The following is a 23484-nucleotide window of genomic DNA, read 5'->3' as shown; positions in this document are numbered from 1 at the left end:
AATTGTTAGGTGAGAGCAGCCACATGAATATTTAAGCAACACATGGTGTAAATCTTTTAAAGCGCATTAAATAAATTTAGGTGGGGGTCCTCAACTAATTACATATAATTAAAAATAAATTTTGTTTATTTTATTTTGGTTTTTTGTCTATTTGGTTACCAATGTGAAAAAAAACGCTTTCAATCATTTTGTATTTAACGATGTTCTCTTTATTTTGCAGATATAAATAAATATATTGATAATTAAAACTAATAACTTTTACAATCCTTTTTGTATTCCAAATTGTTGTATAATTTACGCTTTAGGGCACGCACTCGATTAGCTTTCAATGCTAACTGCTCAGTTGAAATGCTATTAAACATAAATCCTCGAAAAACGCGTACAACTCCAATAAACATATGTTACTTCTTGATCTTAATCGATATATTCTTATTCCATGATATTTTCGTTCTTCAAATTAAAAACCGTTCGAAGTCAAAATAACAAAAGTAGTACTGATCTAATCTTCAACTTTATTACACTTCAGTTTTGAGAATAATAGACTTTAACTGCGAGCTGTTGTGTGATCGCGAGTGATTGGATAACATGTGTCCGTTTATTGCTAATGCTTGATTGGTTGGCCATGGTGCATTCGTTACTGGATCTTGGATGCTGTTCCCTATCGTTGAACCTACTAATACGGATTTCTTCACACATTTGTTCAGTGCTCTTAAGTTCTTGTGTCTCGGGTTAAGTGCGCTCTGTTTGGAAGCTATGCTCTGCGGTTCTGCATAGCCAAACGAGCACCCACCCAGTGTAGGACTAGAAAAATAATCGTTTTTCGCTATAATTTATGTATTTCTCGTATGGTGGCGCAGTTGTCACCACCGAAATAAGTTGTAAGTCAAAGCAATAGCATTTTGAGTTATGATCTTTGTGATACAGTATTTGGGAGGATAGGGGCTACGGAGTACGTCTCTTGTGTGGAAAGCGAAAAACGCAAACTATATACGCGTGTAAAAAAATATATATGCACCTCTTTACTTAACCACATTCAAGTTACAGATTGATCTCTCTCATTTTTTGTTCTTCCTATATATGTACAACGTTGCACCTGCTTTGACCCTTTACACAACGAAATCATAAAATTAAATGTATACTCGGTTTCGTTTTCGTTTAAGTGGTAATAAACACAGGGAAAATAAATACAAAATTGGCAAAATGTAGTTTAAATTAAAAATAGCTGCTTTGGAACTCGGTTTCTCTAACGAACTGGCCTTCGTTTTGTTCTTATATTGCCGTCGTCGGTTGAAGCAAAAAGAATAATAATAATATGCGAAGTACTCGATTAATAACTACTAAATTTAAACATTTCTCTATATATGTATTTACAAATCACAGCTACAAACACTAAAACCTTCTTCCAGTGTTGCTTAAGGTGGCGATGACAGGCATTATGCGGGGTATTAAACAGAAAAATTAAACTAAACGATCATCACACGCTTACATTACGTTTCGTTATTCAACTTGTTCTCGCGTAGTGCTTAAATAAAAATGTTACTTCCGCCGTTCCTTTAAAAGTAAACTATAGTCCAGCAAGCGTAAGAATAAGGTTGTGAATGATTAGCTATTTGTTTTACAGCCAACCGCCCTTGCGGCCAAAAAGCAAGGAACTAACTGAACCCACAAACGCCTGTGTGATGGTCTGTGGTGTCGCCTCTTCCTCCTCCGCAGGCTTAGCCTCGCTTCGCTTGGTGCTGAGCTTGCTGCTGCCGCTGTCGGCTACCTTTCCCAGATCCGGACGCACCCGTCCGCCTCCTCCGGCGCCAGAAATTGTGCCCAGATCAGGCCTCTGGTTGGCCATTCCGTTCTTTAGCTGCCTGCGCGATTTCTGGCGCTGCATCTGCTTCAGTCGCGTTTCGCTCGCCGTGCCGTTGGATGTCGTCCCAGCGCTTGGCTGACTTTGTGCTGCTCCTGTTGTTGTGGGTGTCGCGCTCTTCGACGGTTTGATCTTCATTACCAAGCCCTGGTCGTCGCTGTCATCGCTATTGTAAGCGCTCGTGCTGCTGCTCGTCGAGATACCTGGCCCTGCAGCCGCCGCAGCTGCTGATGTTGATGCTGTTGCGGGCGTGGGCGACTTCAGGCCTCGATGCAGGACACCCTTGATCTGTGCCCGATCGAAGTGTATGTCGTCCACAATGCTGTTGCTGCTGGTGTGGAGACTCTGTAGGCTGCCACTGCTCAGGGGCGAGCTGCTGCGGTTCGCGATTCCTGAGCCAAGGCCTCTCTGTGCGCTTATTATGTTCTCCAGTCCAATGCTCTCCACCTTCTCAATTAGGTTCAGCGATCGCAGGGCACGTCTTTCCAGGTGCGACAGCATGATCTTCTGCTGCTGCTGCTTGCTAAGGCTGCTCCTTTGCTTCTGTTGCTGCTGCTGATGCTGATCGCCTACGATTTTGCGTCGTATCAAATCTGCACCAGACGAGAGCAGTCCAAAGAGCGGCTCGGGCGACTGGGCACGTGGAGGTGATCCCTCCGGACTGTTGCATGGCGTCACCGTGGGCGAAAAGTTGGGACCGGCGGGCGTGTTGAGGGCACTGGGCGTCACCGCCTTGATGCCCCTCTCATTCAGCATTCCAGCGAGTCCGAGGTTCACCGAAAATGTGGAGCAGGAATTTTTGCGCGATAGTCCAGCGCGAGGCGTGGCAGGACAACTGAAAGTAGAACACAACAAGAATTAGAATTCGGGCTAAGAAATAATGCGTTAAACGAAAAACGAGAAGGAAAACGAGTCTCAAACACATGGCAGGTGGCATATCATTTTATACTAACCTGGGTTGCCTTGATGTCGACGTGGAGGCCATTCGGGACGACATCTGCGACTGCGAGAGGAATGACAGATCGTTTACGAATCCATCGTCCGGATGCATGACCATGCTGTTGGTGTAGGTGAACGTGCAGCCCGGTGCTTCGAACTGTTTGCCTGGCAGATCATCGCTAACGTCCTCCTCTACGTCCGACAGCGTGTAGATTTGCATTCCCAGATCGTCCAGACCACGTCCACCACGGATCGTCACGCCGGGACGCTCGTCCAGCAGTCCACTGAGCGTGGGCGTGGCCAAGCGCGACCAATGGTGCAATGTCTGCGATCCCTCCATGGGTTTGATGATCTGCAACTTCTCGGGTAGGCGCCACTGATGCGTCATCGAGGCGGACATGTGATTTGTGGAGCCCGACATTCCCGACGAGCCGGTGGACATGATACTGTCCGGCGTGCGCACACCCAGCGGTAGATCCGAGTTTCGAACATTACCTGTACCGTGACCCATTGGTTCGTCGTAGTTATAGGTTCCAGCCGGAGCATAGGACAACATAGCACGGCGAGCCAAGACCTCAGCCGGCGTCAGCCTCTTGAGAGCCGCCTCCAGCTCCTTGGCGCCGGGCGCTCCTGGCACACCAGAGGGCTGGGCTGGATAACCGTCATCCGACTGGGAGTTGAGACTCTCGCTTGACAGAGTTTTAACTCCCAGAGACTGATTGCTACCGCCACGATAGTAGGAGCCCGCTGGATACGCCATCGAAGCCATGCGCGGCCCCGAAGAGCTGCTCATCGACATAGCTCCCAGTTGGGTCATCGACACGTTGCCGCTGTCCATGTAGTTGCCGCTCTTGCCGGCACATCGCACTGTGTCGAATACCCGCTTGTAAGGCGGCACATTGCCAGCTCCCGCATACACGCTACCTCCCATGGTCGACGAGCTCATGCCGCCGGACGGCATGTGCATCATCATGCGGCTAATGCGGTCCGCTGATCGCTGGCTGTCGCCGGATATGCCAGAGTCTAGGCTATTCTCTGAGTACAGTGAAGACTCCATAAGCTCACAGTGCAGTGAATCCGGCGGGAAAAGACCGCCCATGCCAGCGCCACTTGTTCCAAGGCCGCCGAGGAAGGAGCTCCTGGCCTGTGGCTGCGACCGCTTTCGCTGCTGCTTCAGCTGATCCTGAGCAGAGTGCAGCAGAGCGAGCACCTCTTCGTAGCGCTGCTTGAACTCCACCAGTTCCAGGGCCAAAGCATTTTGGTTTTCTTTCGTCACGTGCAGCAGCGAGAGATGTTCGTCGTTGTCTTGCGTCAGTTGGTGTAGCCGCATTTCCGCCTCCGCCAGGCGAGCGGTCAGGTTCACGATCTGCTCATGTTGCAGCCGGTTTTCCTCACGCTGCCGTTCCAACTCCAAACTTAGGTTGTCGTACTGCGAGTTGGCATCGTTTAGCTGAGCACTGATATCGGCCATCAGCTGGCGCTCGTGCTCCTCCACCTCGTCCGTCTGGTGGGCCAGTTGGGTGGCCTCGCACTTCAGAGACTTGTTCTCGTCGAGCAGGGAGTTGACCTTGCGCTGCAGTAGATCCAAAGTTATAGACTTCGACATGGTGGGAGTGTCTGTGAAGAGACAATTATATATAATTAGTCATGAAGTACTTTCGCACTTATACAAAGTTGATTTCTTGTTCACTTATCTACCCATGTAGATAACGTTATCTGTGTTTAACTCACCAGTATCTGTGCCATCGTCTGCATCGTTGGTAAGCACAGAGATGAGCTCGTTCTTCTTGTGCAGCTCGTGGACCAGCTGAGCACGATCGTCGTTGGAGGCCTTGAGATCGGTTTCCAGATCCGCGACCCGTGCCTCGAGTGCATTGTTCTGGGTGAGCAGCTCCTTGCCAATCTGCACGGTCAGCTCTAGGTCCTTTTCCTTCTCCTCCAGCAGTCGCGTCACGGCCTCAATGTCATCGTACGCCCGAGTCATTTGGCTAACGCGGTTGCCGCATAGAACTATAAAATATACAAGAACCAAATAATTATGGAACCATAAACGCAATCAATGGGTGGAGTAAGTAGTAAGTATGTAGGAATTTGTATATTCGTAGAAAATAATGGCAATTTGATCGACAGGCTCTGTTTGACAGTGACAAATTTGTGATATTGTTATTCTAGTTTTACTTGTACAATTTAAGAATATATATTCTCAATCTTCTAATAAGTAGACAAATGTTTCTCACAAATCAATTCAGCACAAATCAACTGAAGAAACTGTTTACAAACTTTTGTAAAAAGTTGTTCGTTACAAAAAAAGTTCACCGTAGCGGGAGGCACTTTTTGAAAGACTCCCTGTGACAGTGTTGGAAAGGAGTGCAATAGCTCCACACTGGACTGGATTCATCGATTTAACAGTTATGGCATAAGCACCTTCCATCAGCAGCTGTTCGTTCTGCTGTTCTCCCGTTATAAGCCCCTCTACTGCTGCATCTGCTGTCGTTGTTGTTGCAATGTTTCCACCTATGCTGCTGCCCAAAGAGAGTTCATCCTCGTACTCAAGTTCATCGTCCGTGATGAAGAAGTCTTGGTGCAAATCCGACCAATTTTGGCATGCCTCAAAGGCCAAGTCTTCCAAGTTGGTAATCGTTGTGGCTGTTTTTGTTGTTGTCGCTGCAGCTTCCAATGCATTCCCGCTATTGGCATCTCGCTCCGATGCACTGGCTAAAAATCGATGATAGACCCCGCTGCCGGCAGCAGTCTCCCTGTCTCTCTCTCGCTCTCCCGTTGGCTCCATCTCCTTTTCCATTACTTCCCCATTGTTTACGTGCGTCATTTTGTCTTTGTTGATTTCTTTCGTTTTCTTTGGCAAATTCTTTTCTTAGTCACTTAGCGTTCTTGCTTTAGATCTAATCACATTTAAATTTAAATCGTTTCGTTAAGCAATTTCCTCTTCGATTTGTATTATGTAATTTTTAAAGCATTTTACAAATTCCGTCTAGGCACTGTCGGCTTGTTTAGCGGTACAAAGAGGGGTGTTTTCTTTTTCCCTCGGCGTTTTCACCCCGTTTATCCGTTTCTTTTATTCGTTTTCACCCGGGGGTCACATGATTTTGTAGTTTTTTATTCAATTGCCTTGATGCTCGGTGAATGTAAACATTAAAACTAATTGCTAAATTAATGTGAATTGTCCAGAGTCACAAGAGAAAATGAATAACTCTCATCGTGAGGCTCTCTCCCACTCACTTTTGGCTCTCTTCACTGCCACCCACTAAAAGCGGAGCATGCGCAAAATCACTTGCAGCTCGTTAATTTATTTCGTTCAAAGATTTCGCTTGGCCGAAAATAAACGTAAAACAAAAAAAACCTCGCTTGACTGGCTCAATGTTATCTTTTCTGTTTTTGTTTTTATAAATAGCCATGAGCGCAGCTTGGAAACTGGAAGTGGAACTTCTTGCTCGGCCAAACGCACACACTCAAATGGCAGCTGCGACGTCGACGTCGACCAAGGAGGACCGGCAGCGCAGGCAGCAACAATAGAAACAGCAGTACCAACAACAACAACAACTGCAGCAGCATCACTTAAAGTAAAAGGCGTTTTCCCCCCAAGACATTTCCAGTGAAAGGGAAATGGCAATAGTTACGCTTACAGCTGGGAATTCTAAATGGAAATACTATAAAAAAAACACAATTTTGGTAAACTCACATGTGCTAAATATTTCGGCGTTTCACTTCACAATAAATATATAATAGCAGTTCAAAAGTCCAAAGGTTAGAGACATAACCCACAAACAACAACAAAAAACTTATAAACGCGAAAACTTCAAATATAGATGGAAAGAAGAAGACGGACAAAAACTGCGCTCCAAACTCGTGACGGTACACACACACACAAATACAGTCTCTTCTTCTTACGCCTTTTGCGTGCTGTTTTTTATATTCTTTTCGCAGTTTGCAAACGTTTCGAATTGCTCATTAAATCTTTAACCGCATGCACACTATTCGAAATTGCAACTCCTTGACTTTGGCAAATTGTTTGGCACAAATTGTTTTACTTTTCCGTTCGGATTTTGCACAAATTGTGTAATTTACAGATTGCAGATACTCGAGAGAATGACAAGCGCGAGGCGTGGAAGCCAAGAGTGAATGAATTTCGTTTGTTGTATTGGAATCGAAGTCCACATCCACCACCATGGCATCCACAAATGCGAGAGCCAGAGAGCGGTACAGTGTTGCCAGCTCACAAAAGGTAAATAGCAGTGGTGTAAGAGGGTCGACTCAATGATACTGCGTAACTTCAGTAATGCAAGCGAAAACTGGCGACATAAATAACTTCAATTCAAGATAACAATTTAACTTGAAACTTTCGATGCTCATGAGCCGGATAGGCGACCCTGGTCATCAAATCCCTTTGCCAATTGTTTGTTTCCCCTCACAATATATCATATTTCCTATTTCTCAGGTAAACAGCGGGAAAATTGAAAAATCCAACTAAAAACCGGAACCATTTTCCGCCTAATCCTAATCCCATTCATGGTTAGGGCGCGAAAAACTACGCGGGTAATTTTCTGCGTATCTATTTTACTGAGACGTCTTTCCACGAATTACAAAACATTTAGATAAATCAGGTAGAAAACTATTGCACAAAATGAAATGGTTTAGGATCAGCAATGGATCGGATTAGCCGATTTACGATCTTCCGGACTCTGCTCTAAAAATTAAAAATCTAGTTAGAGAGTTTGTGAACCTGCTAATGTTCCACTTAAAGATTTACAGCACGCGTCGGCCAGTCATAAAAATTGGAAGAAAACTCATTATCTTACGTCTGCGTTTAGCAGTTTATATTACCCTATAAAGCAATAAATATATGAAAGTTGTACCGCACTTTAATGTTATGTGTTTTATATTAATTTAATAAATATATTAACATATCCAAAAACTTAATTTAGTGAGTCATGTGCGTTAGATACATTAAAATTCCATAAGGGAATCAGTAGTTTAAAACACTTTAGTATAGCGCCTCGATTAGTTTTTAAGATATAGAGAGAAACCCTCTTACGTGCAAGTCATAAAAACGTACTTAATGGGTTTTTTTGACAGCTTTACGCTAATAGAACTTCAGTGATGATTTCAAGACAATAATGTCATGTGGTTTTTTGCCTGCATTAATGGCAATAAATGACTGGAGCTTTTTCCGCAATCAATCGCCCAAAGATAGTGTGTGTCTGGCAAACAAATGATAAGGCAAAAAAAAGCTCCTCTCCACATTCGGAAAACTAAATTAATACAAAACTTGCGTAGATAAGTGGCGGCCCCAGCAATAAAGATCCCAGCCACAAGATGAGATCATGTGCTTGATAGTTTTTCTCTAATGAACTTGCTAAAATCGTCTATAGGCGATTTTAGGATCGTACAAAAGCCATCATAAGTTGTGCAAATATCAATATGCCAGACTCGGCTCTAATAACGATCCATATAGTATAGTATATCGAAAGCAAATACAAAGTCTGAACATCACTCAGCGAATTAAAAGAAAATAAATGGGCGTAAATGGAGAATATTCGCTCAAGCCTACATATATGTGCAAAAAAATGGCTGTCGTGTTTGCTCACACGTCGACCACAACAAAAGAACTCAGAAATAAACAGGGAAAACAACACTAAAGTTCATTAATAATAGGAAATATATGGAAAGACTTTCGATAAGATAGGACCCCAAATTAAGGCTAAGACATGCAGCCTGCACTTCAGCGATAAGAAAAGAAAGTACGAAAGTGTGAGGCCATATTGCCAAAATACGTTAATAACAAACCAATCTAAGTAAAGCCATGTAAGCATATTGATAAGGCAGATATCATACCGATTGCCAAAGATAAAGGTATTACTAATTCAATATGAACAATGCAATAAAATGATTATAGCGAACTTTAACTACAATTGTTATTAAAAGGTTCAGCGAATCCGCAAACTATTCGAGTGTACCTATTATCACTGGAGTGATTGGTATCTCTTGTGCCATGAAGAGCGATGGATTATATGTTATCTTAATGCCTCAATTATCAGACACTTGACATGGCTACAAGTTCAGAAGAATGGGATCCATCAGAAACATCCCGTCCAGACATCGTTCTTACCTTTATTCGTCAGCAGACTGCGCACCACCTTCAGGCAGTTCTTGCCATCGACGTTCTTGGAGGCGTAGTACATGACTTCCCAGCTGCTGGCCGCCTGCAGCAGCTCCTGTGGCAACTCAAAGTGCGGCGCCTCCAGTGCGCCCGTTATCGGACTGGGTACCGGCGTGCCCGGCACACTGGCCTCCACCTTTCGCTGCCCCTTCGAGGCGAAGTCGTGCAGCAGCGCCAGATGAGGTGCCGACACGCCCAGCGGCGTATCCATCGACTTTGGTCCCGACTTCATCTGCTGGACAATGCAACGCATGCGATCCACTGCCTCCAGTTCGAGTTCCAGACGCGTGGGCGGCGGCTCAATCCCATTGACGATCGCCGACATGGAGGAGCAGCTGGACAGGCTATCGAAATCGCTAGCAGATCCATTCAGAAGCTGTCGCTTATCCGCCGAGCGCTGGCAATTGAAGTCCAGGTGCTGACCCAGCAGCTTGTAGGTGTTCTCGAAATGCTTGCTGGAGTTGGACGGCTGGCTGGTGATCAGGGTGGCATTCAGGGAATCCTCGGAGGTGGCGGTGGAGCACAGCGAGCTGCTCGACTTGCTCTCGACCAGCGAGGTCGACGAACTGCCGGCTTCGCCGTCCACGTAAAAGGTGCTATTCAGCTGGTTGCCATGCTCGAAGGTTTGCCCATAGTCGTCCGCCTCCTGCTCGACTATTATGGGCAGGGAGTCCAGCTTCCTGATGCCATGATGATGTGGCTCTGGTTCTTGTTGATTTGGTTTACTTCGCGATGAACTGTTTAGGAATGGCATTTTGCTGTACGTACATCGTTTGCTTGGCTTTGGCGCGAACTTTTAAGTTATAATAATTTCGATTTTAACATGTATTGGAACACACGAACAAATAACTTCTAACTGGAAATTTTCATAGAGTTTTGTTTTAACAGCTTTTCTGGAATTTGGCTTGCATTCAGTGCCTATAAAGATTGCGTGTGTGTGTGTTAGTTACTTTGTTCAATTTCTTGTTAAAATACTGCGCAAATTGCACCTATCGATGGGCTATATCTTTCGACCGACTGCCGAATGTTAACACTCGGATTATGAGGCAAGTCGCCATCAGCAGGCGGCAATCTGCGGAAGATGTTTGCCTCATTTCCCAAAAAATATCAACAATGGCAAAATTTTGTTTGCGCATATAAATCCCAGCATTTACATACAATGCCAGTTGAAAAAATAAATCACAAATATTTCAAAACTGCGACGACTTCACATCGCCGCGCGCAGGAGAAGAGTGGAGTGGACAGATTGTGTGGGCATGGCGGAGATTTAGTGGCTGCCACTTGAGGAAAGTTGGGCGCAAACGAGTTTTACAAATTAGTTAGCCTAGGGAGAATGCGTTCGAATGGCGCTGGTCCGTGGCCAAGATCACGTAGGTTGTTGCTGGGAAAACTCTGGCCAAACTAGAAGCGTCTCAGTTAGGAAAAACGCGTGGGCTGCGCTTCAGAATGTGGGAAATGGTGCACATCCCAAGTAGCTGGTTGGTCCATTCACGCTCTCAATAGCCAGCATTCGATCATCATTTTTATGGCCGACCACTCGGGCGAAGTGAAAGAAAATTGAGCTGAACCCAGCTGCGATAAGTGCCGATGCTGAGCTAGATTCAGTTACTAACGGTTGTGCCAAATGAACGGCCAACATGAGATGGCCAACATAAAGCCGCTGCTGCCTGCTGCTGGCTAGTCGAACAAAAAGCCTGGGTGCCCACAATCCCAGATGCGCAGATGAGTCAACTGATCCGAGTCACCGTTTTTTCTTTAACTTGAAATTAATTTTATTTTTTGCATCCCTACGCTTGAGGTTTTTTTAGGTTCATCGACATGCACATCGCGTATGCACCTGTGAGTCACGTTTTCCAACTTCAGGCCAGCTAAACATTTTCGAAGGTAGCCGGCCAATAAATCACTTTATCGCATAGATAAACCATATGACATATGACAAAACGAGCAACATACAACTGGATTGGCTGATTGAATCAAAATGTGATATATATGATATATAATGGGCAAGAAGATATAAGCCGATCGAGACATTCATGGGCCCCGGGGGTATGGTAATTATGTAAAGACAACTGAATAAATAATAAATAGCCGAGGGAAAAGCAGGTAAAACATCCCAAAAAGGCCAATCAATTCGTACACGCGAAAATGAAGCGAAAACGGCAGCAGTAACATAAGACCAACTCAGTTGTTATTTGGCATGTTATTTGTTATTTGTTACTATTTTTTTTTTTTTTTTTGTAGCTTTGCAGTTTTTCTGATGTATTTGGTTCACATCAACTTTCACAAATGGTGTTCGTAATTAATTAATGGCAAAAGTTCGGTGCATTTAAGCAGATTTTTATGGTCACTACAAGATGAGCAAGGTACAAGGTTTTTTTTCGGAATCCGATGGATTAAGTGTTTATGCGACGGATAAGTTCAAGATCACACAAATCAGATACAAAATGTTGCGTAATAAATGGTAACAATTTATGTGGGTAGTTTAAGTCACAATCATTTTAGAGTTTGACCAACTACTTTAATCGATACTAGTCAATAATTCACCTAAACTGATTTCTTTTTGAAATCTTCAGCTGCATAAATCTGCATTAAGAGCAGCTAATATTTAAATAGTTTTATTGATCAATAACAAACAACGGCAACGTCAAGGAAGTTCGATGTCCGCTGCAGTTGAGTGATAGCCTGTGGGTAGTGGTAGTTGTATCCACCGGTTATTACCGGAAAAAACGTTTTGAGCCACATTTTCTTGGACCAATTAGCGGCGGGCAGTAGTGTGATTGTCCTCCTCAATAGGCCAGTGACACAGAGGAAAACGCTGAAGAGGCACAAATGCCGACAGATTGAACGAGTAGCCTGCAGGTGCAGTGTTGCGAAATGACGCAATGAAAGTATGTCACAATATGTATGTAAACCATCTCGGCCAATTGTTTGCTGACTAAAAAGAAGCATGGTTGGTCATCTGCACATAAGCGGCTTGGTTTTTTTTTTATTTTTCTTGTTGGTTTGCCCGAGTTTAGGACCCACGAACATGACACCAATTTTCGCGCGGAATTTGGTGCGGCAAAGGCTTAGCACCAATAAAAGTACAATTGCCAGAGCGATTATGACTGTCCATTTAACGTGGCCCATAGCTCAAGAGCCATTTGTACATTTGTACATTTGTAGTTTGTGGTTGGTTTTTTAGCGGAACACTTGATGAGCCAACGGAACGCGTTCTTTAGCCAGATAAACCGTTGATTGATGCGGAAGAGCCAAGCTACTGGGTAAAGATAATGCCAATCGATCAAGAAGCCACGCCAATGGAGTACAGTTGTAGCTGGCTATGAGAGAAGTAATCAACGGATTGTATAACCAAGATACATTGACCTGTGTGATTCATGCTTATTAATCATTACTTTTAATAGGTGAAGAAAAGAATGACTAATTGGAAATTTATCTTCACTTCTTAATCTTCATGGAAATTCAGTGTAAAAATACAAATACTGGAATATCTATATTCTTTTTTTAAGTCGGGTTTACTATTATTTGATATTTCCATGACATTTCCAGGCGTCAAGAGTTTACACATACAATTGATCACTTCCACATGGATTGTTTTTTCCAGCCTGACCTTTGCTTTGTTTATTTGTGTTCTTAGCACAGATATACAAATTAGCATCTGTAAGGAGTTTCTGTTTACCCAGGGATCACTGTAAACCGGCTGCCGTCCAAGAACTGGAAGTCGGGAACTCGTGTAGCGGTAAATGGTGAATTGCCCGTCCACCACGCACATGTCTATATATGTATGCATGTACATATGTACAATGGAAAGCGCACACACACCCAATGCAAACAAACATCGGCAAACAGCTGGTTTTTTTTTGAAGTGACAGAGACGGAATGCCGATGCGCGACAGAGATGGACGGAAATTCCGATAGAGGGCCATATAGAATTAAAACACTTCTTATCAGCGAAACCGAAAGACGGCATGGAAAAGCGATTATGTAAAGAGACGGAACGACAACAACTGCAAGCGAAGAAACCCCATTGAATGAACGGCAAGAACAAATTAAGCTGACAGACAGACAACAAGCCCTGCCCATGGCCTCCACCCATTAATACATTAATACGCTCGTTCCCTTTAAATGTTTACAACAGCCAGAGTTTTCTTCTTCATAATTCACAAAAAAATGAAGGAAAGGAACAAAAAAACACACACACACTAACACACATACACTGGCAATAGTTGTCCTAAAAATAAATTCAATTCGTATGACGGCACGAACAAAAGGCACTTGGAGAAATTCCAACTGCTCTGGCGCACACAGCGCGTATGAGCAATATTATTAATAATTTTTGCATTAATGATTTTTCGGCAGTGCCATTGGCTCGCCTTTATGCCATTTTGCTTTTATTTGGCACACATATTTCTCGAGTATTTTTGGCAAATTATGCCAGACGTGCACACGCACAATTTCACTGCCAACGCCGAACGAAAACACAGATTTTTCGTAATTTTCGCACTTATTAACGGAGCGAACGGACCACCGCTTACATTTCGTTTTGGCACACACAATTCAGTTTACGTATTTATTTCGCGGCGGCGCTAAGACATTTGAAATATCGCACACACAAGCACGCGGAGCGCAGCACCATTACTTTTCCTCTTTCCCCACCGATTTCAAACGTCCGACAAAATCGAAAAGCAAAATGACAAAAGCACGCGCAGCGTTGCCGTATCGCCGGCCGGGCCCCACTCAGCTGTTTCGATGGAGCTGTCATGTGGCAGTGATCTTGTGTGAATGGCAGGCCACAGCTGTCACAGCGGGCGTTTCACAACACTGCCTGGAGTCTTGAGCAACAAGTGTTGAAATAGCGCGGGAAATCGATAAGTCGGCAGTATTTTAAAATTCATAAATTGTAATTTAATAGCTTTAATATTTGCTCCCTGCACATTATTATATGAAAAAAAATCATTTAAATGGTTTGTTGCCCATAGTATTAATGCAACCAATAAGATGAGATTAGTTTTAAGACACTACAAAACGAAGTGTCAGCATTTGTTTAGTTGTTATAGCCAATGGTAATTATTTAAACAAATCATCTCCATATGGTTGTCAACTCAAAAACCATAAATAAACATGAACTAGACATTTCCAAGAGTGCCTAAGAAATATTAACAATAATATTCGCACAAATGTCAGAGACAAAAAATTGGCATGTGATACAAAAAGAATACTGCACCATATAGTATATATGGCAATTTATTTTTAATCTGCTTTCTTGCGTAGATAAAAGAAAATTGCGTTTTGCTGTCAAGCGACGGAGGATAAACAATTTGAAAAATACTTAAAAACGCATAAAAACATTTGGGAATTTTTTAAAAACAAAAGCGCAACGACAAGTGAAAGAAGACATGATATACAGAATATATATACTCTACTATAGTATACAGATTGTATAACTCACACTGAATATGAATGATTCAAAGGGTGACCGCACAAGTTTCCGCTGATAAATTTGTATTAATTGGGCAATTGTATAGCTAGGCAGAGACGACCAGTGCCATACAAACAAATATATTAGGAAAGCCATAAATGGCTTTGGTCTTCACCCACTTATGAGTTGCAATATGAAGATAATGAATAATATTAAGCAAAGAATATTTCAGTTTTGCTTTTGCAATTGTATAGTTATGATACGATTATAATATCGTTTAGAAAAGAAATAGATATGCAATATTCCTTTACTAATAAGAAAAAAACTCTTTTGTCGAACAAATATGAAGTCAAACAGATGAACAGAGCCCGAATCAAGTCGCACTTAAAATAATATTTAAGGTTTTCCGATGATCTCATCCGTTCAAATGATTGAGTCATGGAAACGCAACTGACTTTCTACAGGAATCTTCTTACATGCTTATAATAGTAATTAAATGCAACTCACGGAAATAGTTTAGGCACTCTCTTGTCTGCTCCTTGGTCAGGCCCAGACCCTCCGGCGGAATGGGCAGCGCTGGAGCCGGAACGAACCAGTCCTCATTCGCATAGCCCGAGAAGTTTGTGAGGAAATCGTTGCGCACCTTGTATTTGGGAATCTGCTCCTCCAGCAGCGAGAAAATCTCCACCTCGGGCAGATTCTCGCTGCTGCACAGCTCTGTGAATATTACAACATAATATATTAGCACGATTGTGTGAAGTTTGTTTAGAGTGCACCTGCAGTTCAACTACCAAGCTCAGATTTGCCACAGAAAAAGGCCTAATGGACGAGTACTCAGTCATGTAAGCTTAGCTCGTGGTAGTTGCACTGTGGTCGAGATCGAAATGATTTGCTCACCCGTCAGGCAGCTGGCATCGCAGGTCTGTGGTCTGGGGGCAGCCGGCGACTGCAACTGCGTCTGCTGGAGGAGACGCTTCGACTGGAGGCGCGGCAGGTGCTTGCTGAGCGTCGCCTGGGCGGAGGGACTGAGCGGCTGAGAGCCGCCATTGGCCCCCAAAGTTGCGGATAGCATTAAATGGTGATCGCTTCTGGTTAGCAGTATTGTCTTGGAATTGTTACTCCTTGATTTTGGGGATTCGCGGGGTGGGCACCGCTTGGGCTGGGAACTCCTCCTATGTGCCGCGTCTGGTTAGTTGCTCAACTGAAAGTGGAGAGGAGAAGGCGGGCTTGTGTTAATTTGCTGGCAATCACATGAAACTAATAAGCCAGCTGCCAAGCGACTTTTTCCACTCTATTTTCGCTATTTGCCATCGGAATGAGTTCATTGCTAACAAACGAACAGGGGAACGAACGTATGCGACTTTTGCTTATCTATTTGCTGGCTGATAAAGTCGGCGGGCGAATGTGAATGATTATGAATACTATAAATATTAGCGCAACGTCAAAGGATTTTCGACTAATATTTATCAACTACTAAATTGGCAGTCGCAAAGTCAGACGCCCCGTGAAAAGCAAACTGACTTCTGTGAAATGAGCGTTTTAGGCCTTTGCCACACGGTACAATTTTGACTTTAGAAAGAAATCACTGCATTTTAATAGTCAGATTTTCACGTAGATAAAGATCATTCATTTAATGACAAAATGCCTTTCATTTTCGTTCACAAGCTGATAACTATGTATATTCTTTGTATTCTTGGGTTAAGCGTGCTGAATATCACTAAATTTTACTTGTATTTAAACTTTTAACTACCAAAGAAGAGACCTGATCGCCGCGCAGGCGTTAACTGATTCTTCTTGGCCCGAAAGCAACCAATTGATCGAGTGGAGTCTGCGAGCTTTGTCGAGTCATACCGACGGTTTCGAGGTCGGCTATGTGGAGTACTCGAAGAGCAGATCCAAGAGCCAAAGAGATGGCCATAACCATGTGGAACAGATAGACTACGTGCTCAGAGGCCCGTCGCCTGCACTCAGAAACACACATCAAAAACCGCGGTGATAATAGCAAAAAACGAGCGAACAAGGGGTAAAAGTGTTATTAGTCAATAAACACAGCACAGAAAGAAATAATAGTTATTTCCTGGTCAACTAAATGATCAATTGGTTTTAAAAATTTTAATAGATTATGATTTTGGAACCTATTTTGACCTCGATTTATACTGAAAAAGGTGAAGTTTTTTTAAAAGGGGTGAGTTTTCTACCTAGACTTTTTTTTACCAGTGAACGCAGATGTTTTATGACCTGGTAAATGATGCCATCATAAGTACTTGAATATAAAAAGGAGTCGGAATACCCTTACTACGATTTTGAAGATGCCAATGGAATGTGAACGAAGTATTCTTACAGTGTACGCAGCAATCGTGAACAGCTGAATGTGAATTGGAGTTTTCAATTTGCAACTCGTAATGACTTTTAAACGATGACGCACAAAGAGCAAAGAGTTGCGGGCATGTGACGCCAAAAGAAAGGTAGGTGTTCCCCGCTAAATCGCGATACGGCCGCCAAATGATAACAGCAGAAAATCAATGGCGCTCTTTTTTCTCGCCCATTGGGCTGCATTTTGCATTGCATAACACGTAGAAAATCGAAGAACTGAGGGGAATTCGCTTTTAGACAGAAATAACAACAAAACGGAAAATCGTGAATGAAAACCGCCGGCTAACGGTAATAGTTTGGCAGCGCAGCAACTGCGCTGCTGTCAAACACAAGCACACACATTCACGCATTCTATTACTCACACACAGGAAGGCATTTTTCAAATTTCTATTTCTTTTCCTTTTAGACGCAAAGAGCGCGCAATTGTCAGGCCAAAAACACTAGCGTGGATGGCATAATGCTCTAAAATTAATTTCCAAGCGACGACAATCCTCAAACGCTTGCCAAAAAGCCAAGCAATTTGTTAAAGTTGCGTTGTTTTGGCACTCAAACGCACGAACACACACACATACTTTTGCACTTATATAAGTAGCGCGTCGCGTCGCTTGTTGTTGTTTAATGGGGCAGGGTCATTAGACGACACCGTTAAATGTTGCATGCGGTTGTTTTTTATAGTTTTCTTCGATTAGAAGCATTGATTTATCACCAGCAGCATGAATCAGCTGGCTTGGTGGGGCGGTGGGCGGGGGATGCTGTTTGGGGGAGGTCAAAAAAATGAACACACTCGCCCACACACACACACGTGAACACTCACGCACACAAATTTGCGGGGGCGCAGCTGTGCGTGTGTGTGCGGGAATTATAAAACACACACAGGCGCGCACTTCTCACATTTCATAATAATTTTCACAGCTCTTGGAAAAACTAACCTTTGCGCCAAGGCGTCAAATTATTGAATTTTCATTTTCGGCCCTATATTAGCCCCTCTAATTGTTGTTGTTGCTGTGTGGTACCTACATTTGTTGTAGTTGGCTTGTGTTTGCCATTTTTTTTTCTCCGCGCTGCTTTCACAAACACACACGCACACGAAATTCAGGGGTCACATGGAATTTTCCTCAATTCCGCACTTAACATCGCGCTCGTCAGTATTTGGAAAATGTTTGCTATTGGTTAATTGTCTAAAATATGCAACGTGCACCGTACTGTGTGCGTTTGTGCTGGCAAAGCAAAGAGTTTAACTAATTTTATTTAGCCAGATTTCGATTGGCTGCTGCCCAACACATGCAAGAACCAGGGCTGCAGTCGAAACTATCGCTGTTCACCGATAACCGCTCTGCCCTGCCAATCGTTATCGGCGCTTGAAACTCAATACTCTTTCGATTTTACAATTTATTTTTGATTAGCGTTTCTTTTTTCTACAAAATATCTGTATAGTAAAACTACGGCTTAACAAGTATGGGAAATGTTACAATGTCCAATGTTTTAAAATCAAGCTCCGTGCAAGCCAACAATCGATAGGTCGGTCGGTCGGTGTCCTTACATTTTTGGCGGTCAAACTAGCAAATTACAAATTAAGCACTAGAAACTACGTCATTAACCATTTGTAACACGATCTTGCAGCATTTCAGGCAATCTACACATTAATATAGTTCACGGACATAATTACTTGAAGGCGAGAAGTGTTAAAATTTTCAAATTCATATATATTTATAAATGTATTTAATTGTATTTTAATATGTGCCCCTAATTTTCAGCTTGCGTCGAGTCTTTAAAAAAATTGAAAATGTTTTGACCAAAAATTAGTTCTTGTAACGAATATTAACAATATTTTTGTCCACGTATTCAGCTTAATCGTCGGTGTTCTTGCGCGTGGACGTGACCAGATCGACGGCGTTGATGGAGTCCGGAAACATGGTGTGGTAGTTGATTACGGGCAAGTAGGCCGCCGTGATCACTCGACCGGCAAACCAGCGTCCGTGCAGCGCATTCACTGCCAGCACTGCGGTCGTTGTGCTCGGGCACTTGACGTACACGGTTCCCGTGTGCGAGATGGTGTCCACGTGGATGTGCAGCACCCCGCCGTGTTTGGCGCACTCTTCCAGCACATCGTCGCGGATCTCCACGTCCCAGGTAGGATTTGTCTCGGTACGCGGATCAAACATATTGGACAGTATGAAGCACTGTGTGGCTATCGATGGTGCCACCTCCTGCTGCTGCAACGGCGCCGGTTGAGGTGCTGTAGCCAGCAGCGCATTGGCAGCTGCCTGGGGAACCGCCAAACCGGCTCCTTCCGCCAGCTTGAACATCAGCTGCAGACGTCCCGTGGCACCCAGATCGATGCCCGTGCGATCCATCTCGTCGGTGTCCAGCGAGGTGGTATTCATGTCCAGTCGCTCTGTCACATTGCCCACTTTCATGAGCCGACCGGCCAGTTCAAAGCCGTTCAGCTGTTCCAGAGCCTTTTTGGCATCGTCAGCATTGTGGTACTGCAAATTAGAAACAGGAAATTAGTTAAACTTAATGATTAAATAAATAAACAGCTGAATCCTTGTATAATTCATTCAACAGCTCGAAAACCCACCGTGATAAATCCGTAGCCCTTGGATCGGCCCGTCTCCGTGTCCATGATAAGTTGAATGGCATCGATCTTGCCAAAGGGTTCGAATATGCCCCGCAGCATGTCCTCGGTAATGTTGAAGTGCAGTGATCCCACGTAGAGGCGCATGGGACCCGTGTGACTCTTCGGTTGGAATGCCGGCGTTGCATTCTGGAGACGATTCTTCTCAGCCTGCGTGTGCTGCACCATGATGGGCACGCCGAGCAGCCGCTGGCCAGAGAGGCCCAGGGCCAGTGCCACGGACTCCGGATCATCGAACTCGATGTAGGCAATGCCCTTGAAGCGTTTCGTCTTGTTGCACGTGATTAGACGCACGTCGCGCACCTTGCCCACGCTGGAGAAAAACTCCTCCAGGTCACGTGCTCGCACTCGCTGCGACAACTGGATGCAGAAAACGGTGCGGGCGTCCCGCTCCTCGGGACTGAGCTCGGTGGGCGTGGTGCGTTCAGCTCCATTCGCTGGTGAGCGGCGTCGCGGAGAATTGGTTCCCCGACGACGACTACTATAATAAGTAAGAAGAATATTATGTAAAGAGGAGCCAACAAAGAAGGGTTTCGGTTTGGAATCTATGATCTCAACTTACTTTCTGTCCCTCGAGCGGGAATGGCTGCGCTTGCGTTCACGGATCGGACTCAGCCGTTTGCGCTGCTGATCGCGGGAGCGACTACGTCGACGCTTGTCCCGCGAGCGATCCACTTGCAACGACTTGCTGCCGGCGCGACGATCTCGCGAGCGGCGATCCTTGTCACGATCGCCGTAGCGACCACCTCCACCGCGCTCATCCCGCGATCGACTGCGACGGGGTCTGTCGCGTTCGCGCTCACGCTCACGTTCCCGCTCCCGATCTCGATCGCCACCTTCCCTGCGGTGTCGATCCCGGTCGCCTCCGTCGCGGGTACGATCGCGCTCCTTATCCTTGTCCCGATGACTGCTGCGTTCATTGCCGCGATCTCGTCGAGATTTGCCATCACGCGAGCCGCTTCTACTGCTGCGAGAGTGAAAGAAAAGGAATGACTCGTTGACTACTTTAACTCATTAATTATTGATTGAGCTTACCGGGATCGCTTGCTTTGCTTTTTGTGTGAGCTTCCGCCGCCGCTTCCGTTCCGCGGACCATTCTCGGCGTAGTCGTCATCGTGTCCACCGCCGCCGCCTGGACTGCTGCCGCTGCGCTTGCGTCCACCACGTCCACCGCTGCCCGCACTGACATTCTACACAGATAGGTTGTTTTGTTTGTTTGGTGGATTGGGTGTGGGATCGGACAGGGAGGATGGGTTGGTTGGGCGCAAGCAATAATGTAGATACAGATAAGTGGATTATTTTTTTTGTTGTCGATTGGTTTCAGTTTTTGGTGGGTGGGAACACATAACGGGTGTTGATCGTTCGTTACGTTGTTGTCGTTGTTGAGATGTTGGTTGATTTTCGATTATATCATTGAGTTTGTTATGATATATTATTTTTTCAGTTTCGTAAATATTTTTTTTTTTGAATAAGAGAAAGCAAATCAAAGTAAATTAGTTAAATTTTTGGCATCTGCAAGTATATAAAGTAGAAATGCTTAAGTCAACAATGATCATTTGGGGATCATTGCCAATTTTTAGCAAAGGTAGTAATAAGGATATAGATATAGAGAGATATCTTATACGTAGTTTTGGTAAATATATGTAATATATTTAATTTGTATATGGCACACACACAGATGGTTCACGACGGCGAGAAATGTTGTCTCCACATGGGCAAATTTCCCATGCTCATTCTCATTCTCAATCAGATCAGTTTTGGGGGAATGTTTAGCGCTGGCTAGTGGAGTGGACTGGTTGATTGGTTCTCAAAAAGACGTCGTCTATATATATATAGGACATAGACATAATATAAGTAAGATTGTAGTGCTATAGTTTAAGAATTGCTTATTACGTTTTTTGTTTGTTCAAATAGGTTTGGTTTGGTTTTTTGGCTTTGGCTTTGCGTTTTGGGCTTATGTGTTGGTCAACAATTATGCTTATATTTCGATTTCTGTTTATGGTAAATCTGTAATTTGTAATTTGAGCGATACTTTCTTTCTTGTCTGACTGTGAGTGAGAGTAGTAGTAGTGCTGCCTGCTGCCCCAGACAAGTTAGGAGGAGTATATCTGAAATTTAGTGCACGTTCAGTTTCATTGGTTTACATAGAGCAGTAAGTTAACGATTTCAATTGGATTGTGTTCAAAAAAAACGCAAACATAAACAAATCATATTGTATACAAAATGCCTAGATATGTTTTGGTTTTTTTTTTATTGTTTTGTAATTTTGTAATTGGTTTTTTTCGCAGCTTCTGGCACATTCAAAACTTACCAAATGGTCTCCAGCTTTTTGTGTTTAGAATGACCAAAACAATCTCTAGCAACAATATTGAGCTTATTCGATTCTCTGCAAAGACATTTCACCCTTAAGAATTATTCTAGCATTTTTGTTTGGTTTTTTTTTTTATTTTTTAATGGTGATTGTGTGTGGGTAGTTGTCGGTTGTTCTTAGTGAGACAGCAGATAGGAAGAAATAAGAGCGTTGAACTCATGAGTTGTTGGTTTGGGGCGAAAGAGAATTCAATTCATTTCCAACTTCAGCTGGACTTCATAGACTACTATTTCGAAAACCTTGGCGAGCTGTCGGACAATAATGCTGGGGTTAATTAATGATAATTTTACTAGATTTATTCCACAACACACCAAAAATTGAATTTGTAAATGCTACGGAAAAATGTGTTTTGCTAACCTACAAATCACTTTATAATATATTGGGATTTCACCAGTATGATTTCATTTGACTAAGTTTAAACCTATTAAAATATTATTAGATGGGTCGCCCAGATAAGATAAGAGGAATACCAATTGCTACAAAATCCGTTTCAGTCATTAACAAAGATTAAAGTCCAAGTTTTGTAAGATATGTATAATATCACAAACATACGTTGTTTTTTAATGATTAAGTTAGTAATTGCCTTGTTGGTAATTCAATCCTTTAAGTTTCCCTGATACTTGTTAAACGTTTTTAGTTGCAATTGCAGCCCTGCCAAATATTTTGCACCCCACTGTACACCTACTGCAGTACAGGACTGTATCAAATGCCGCTTAGGAAAATAAACAACACAAACCCACACACAGACAAATTTTCCGTTGGCGAAACACTTTTCTGTATGAACGCAGTCGAGTGTGAAAAAAAAATTATTACGAAAATCAGCACGCAGATTGGCGTTCCGGCTGCCGATTTTTTATTAAACAGCAAAATTAGGCTAAAAATCGATTTAAGACCACTTAGTATGCATCGACTGCACATGTGTGTGTGTGTGTGTGTGTGCCCGAGACGAAGACGACTTACATACAAACACAAAATGCACGTACGCCTGTGGGTGTCTATGTGGGAAAAGAAGTATACAAACATACATATGAAGTAACTGTTTTTCTATTTTTTTCATTTTGTTTTTGCACAGCAAAATAATTGCCTTGGGTTGGCACAAAAGCCAGTGGTACTTAATTTAAACGATAGTCGGCTGTTATCCGGCTTTGGGAACTTACGTTTTTCATGTACGGTGCCTCGAGCATCGCCTCCACATCAAAGTCCTCGGCCATATTCGAAAATTACTTCGCTGCAATCCGGGGTGCTCCGTGAAAAAAGTCCCCTGCTCGTTGTCTGGCACGTTTGAAGAAATCAAAATGTGGTGGGGACGCACAGCGCAATTCGTAGGACCACTTACGAAGTTCTCTTTTGGCTTTTGCGCTTATTCAATTACAATTTTTGTCAATTTTCAACCAGATTTTCTTCTCTAGCGTGGCTGCTTGTTTTCGGCTTCAGGGTTGTCACAGAACTTATCGATGACGCACTATCGATAACTAGTGACCGTACTTCAATGCGGGCACCATATCGATAACGTCGGCGGTTCCGTTTTTGATAAATCTTTAAGAGCCTGTTTAGACAAGGGCATACCTATGTAAAGCGCCGTAACAGCCACTACTTACAGCTGCTTCAAGATTAATTTAGCCATTTTCTCGCAATACTAGCAATACAAGGCAATTTGCTTTTATAGTTTTCAAAAAAGTTTTTAAGTGCTTTGCAAAACGTCGATTATCGA

The 23484-nt window shown here is 43.6% G+C and overlaps 2 protein-coding genes and 1 long non-coding RNA gene across 10 annotated transcripts; 1 reads left to right on the top strand and 2 right to left on the bottom strand.

The window, feature by feature from the left end:
• Window positions 1-183: 183 nt before the first annotated feature.
• On the bottom strand, window positions 184-18098 carry LOC6731314 (trafficking kinesin-binding protein milt). 5 transcript variants are annotated; one of them, XM_016179693.3, is made up of 6 exons: window positions 17694-18098; window positions 15289-15592; window positions 14899-15108; window positions 4529-4807; window positions 2812-4414; window positions 184-2693 (listed from the first exon to the last, which is right to left on the bottom strand). In XM_016179693.3, exons 2-6 carry the CDS (start codon window positions 15461-15463, stop codon window positions 1616-1618), a joined length of 3345 nt encoding a protein of 1114 aa, XP_016023883.1. In that variant the 5' UTR covers window positions 15464-15592; window positions 17694-18098; the 3' UTR covers window positions 184-1615. The 5 variants fall into 5 exon arrangements, with proteins under 5 accessions (XP_016023883.1, XP_016023884.1, XP_016023885.1 ...); XM_016179694.3 differs by having other exon boundaries at window positions 17782-18098; XM_016179695.3 differs by lacking the exons at window positions 14899-15108; window positions 15289-15592; window positions 17694-18098 and adding exons at window positions 8922-9890; window positions 13508-13711.
• On the top strand, window positions 6904-7678 carry LOC123327375. Its single transcript, XR_006542113.1, has 2 exons — window positions 6904-7037; window positions 7251-7678. It is a non-coding gene; the product is annotated as an uncharacterized LOC123327375 (long non-coding RNA).
• A 348-nt stretch (window positions 18099-18446) lies between the features above and the next one.
• Window positions 18447-23483, bottom strand: LOC6731311 (RNA-binding protein 39). 4 transcript variants are annotated; one of them, XM_039295572.1, is made up of 6 exons: window positions 23110-23483; window positions 22931-23045; window positions 20438-20592; window positions 19965-20369; window positions 19346-19883; window positions 18447-19250 (listed from the first exon to the last, which is right to left on the bottom strand). In XM_039295572.1, the coding sequence occupies exons 2-6, from the start codon at window positions 22982-22984 to the stop codon at window positions 18612-18614; spliced, it is 1791 nt and encodes a 596-aa protein (XP_039151506.1). In that variant the 5' UTR covers window positions 22985-23045; window positions 23110-23483; the 3' UTR covers window positions 18447-18611. The 4 variants fall into 4 exon arrangements, 1 of the variants encoding a protein (XP_039151506.1); XR_005544302.2 differs by lacking the exons at window positions 18447-19250; window positions 19346-19883; window positions 19965-20369 and having other exon boundaries at window positions 20469-22768; window positions 23110-23262; XR_005544301.2 differs by lacking the exons at window positions 18447-19250; window positions 19346-19883; window positions 19965-20369 and adding an exon at window positions 21714-21788 and having other exon boundaries at window positions 20469-21510; window positions 22931-23261.
• Between the last annotated feature and the right edge of the window lies 1 nt (window position 23484).

This window comes from Drosophila simulans, chromosome 2L (genome assembly GCF_016746395.2).
Source record: "Drosophila simulans strain w501 chromosome 2L, Prin_Dsim_3.1, whole genome shotgun sequence".
NCBI lineage: Eukaryota > Metazoa > Arthropoda > Insecta > Diptera > Drosophilidae > Drosophila > Drosophila simulans.
This window is presented reverse-complemented; position numbering and strand designations above follow the sequence as displayed.

What these genes read in the sequence shown, in the direction of transcription:
- LOC6731311 (XM_039295572.1), bottom strand. Translation starts at nt 22,984, where the DNA reads ATGGCCGAGGACTTTGATGTGGAGGCGATGCTCGAGGCACCGTACATG. An exon ending in AAGCAAAGCAAGCGATCCCG is followed by an intron (nt 20,370 to 20,437) that starts GTAAGCTCAATC and finishes TCACTCTCGCAG; the next exon opens with CAGTAGAAGCGGCTCGCGTG. An exon ending in AGGGCTACGGATTTATCACG is followed by an intron (nt 19,251 to 19,345) that starts GTGGGTTTTCGA and finishes TCTAATTTGCAG; the next exon opens with TACCACAATGCTGACGATGC.
- LOC6731314 (XM_016179695.3), bottom strand. Translation starts at nt 9,726, where the DNA reads ATGCCATTCCTAAACAGTTCATCGCGAAGTAAACCAAATCAACAAGAA. An exon ending in AGACGATGGCACAGATACTG is followed by an intron (nt 4,415 to 4,528) that starts GTGAGTTAAACA and finishes GTCTCTTCACAG; the next exon opens with ACACTCCCACCATGTCGAAG. An exon ending in TCGACATCAAGGCAACCCAG is followed by an intron (nt 2,694 to 2,811) that starts GTTAGTATAAAA and finishes TTCTACTTTCAG; the next exon opens with TTGTCCTGCCACGCCTCGCG.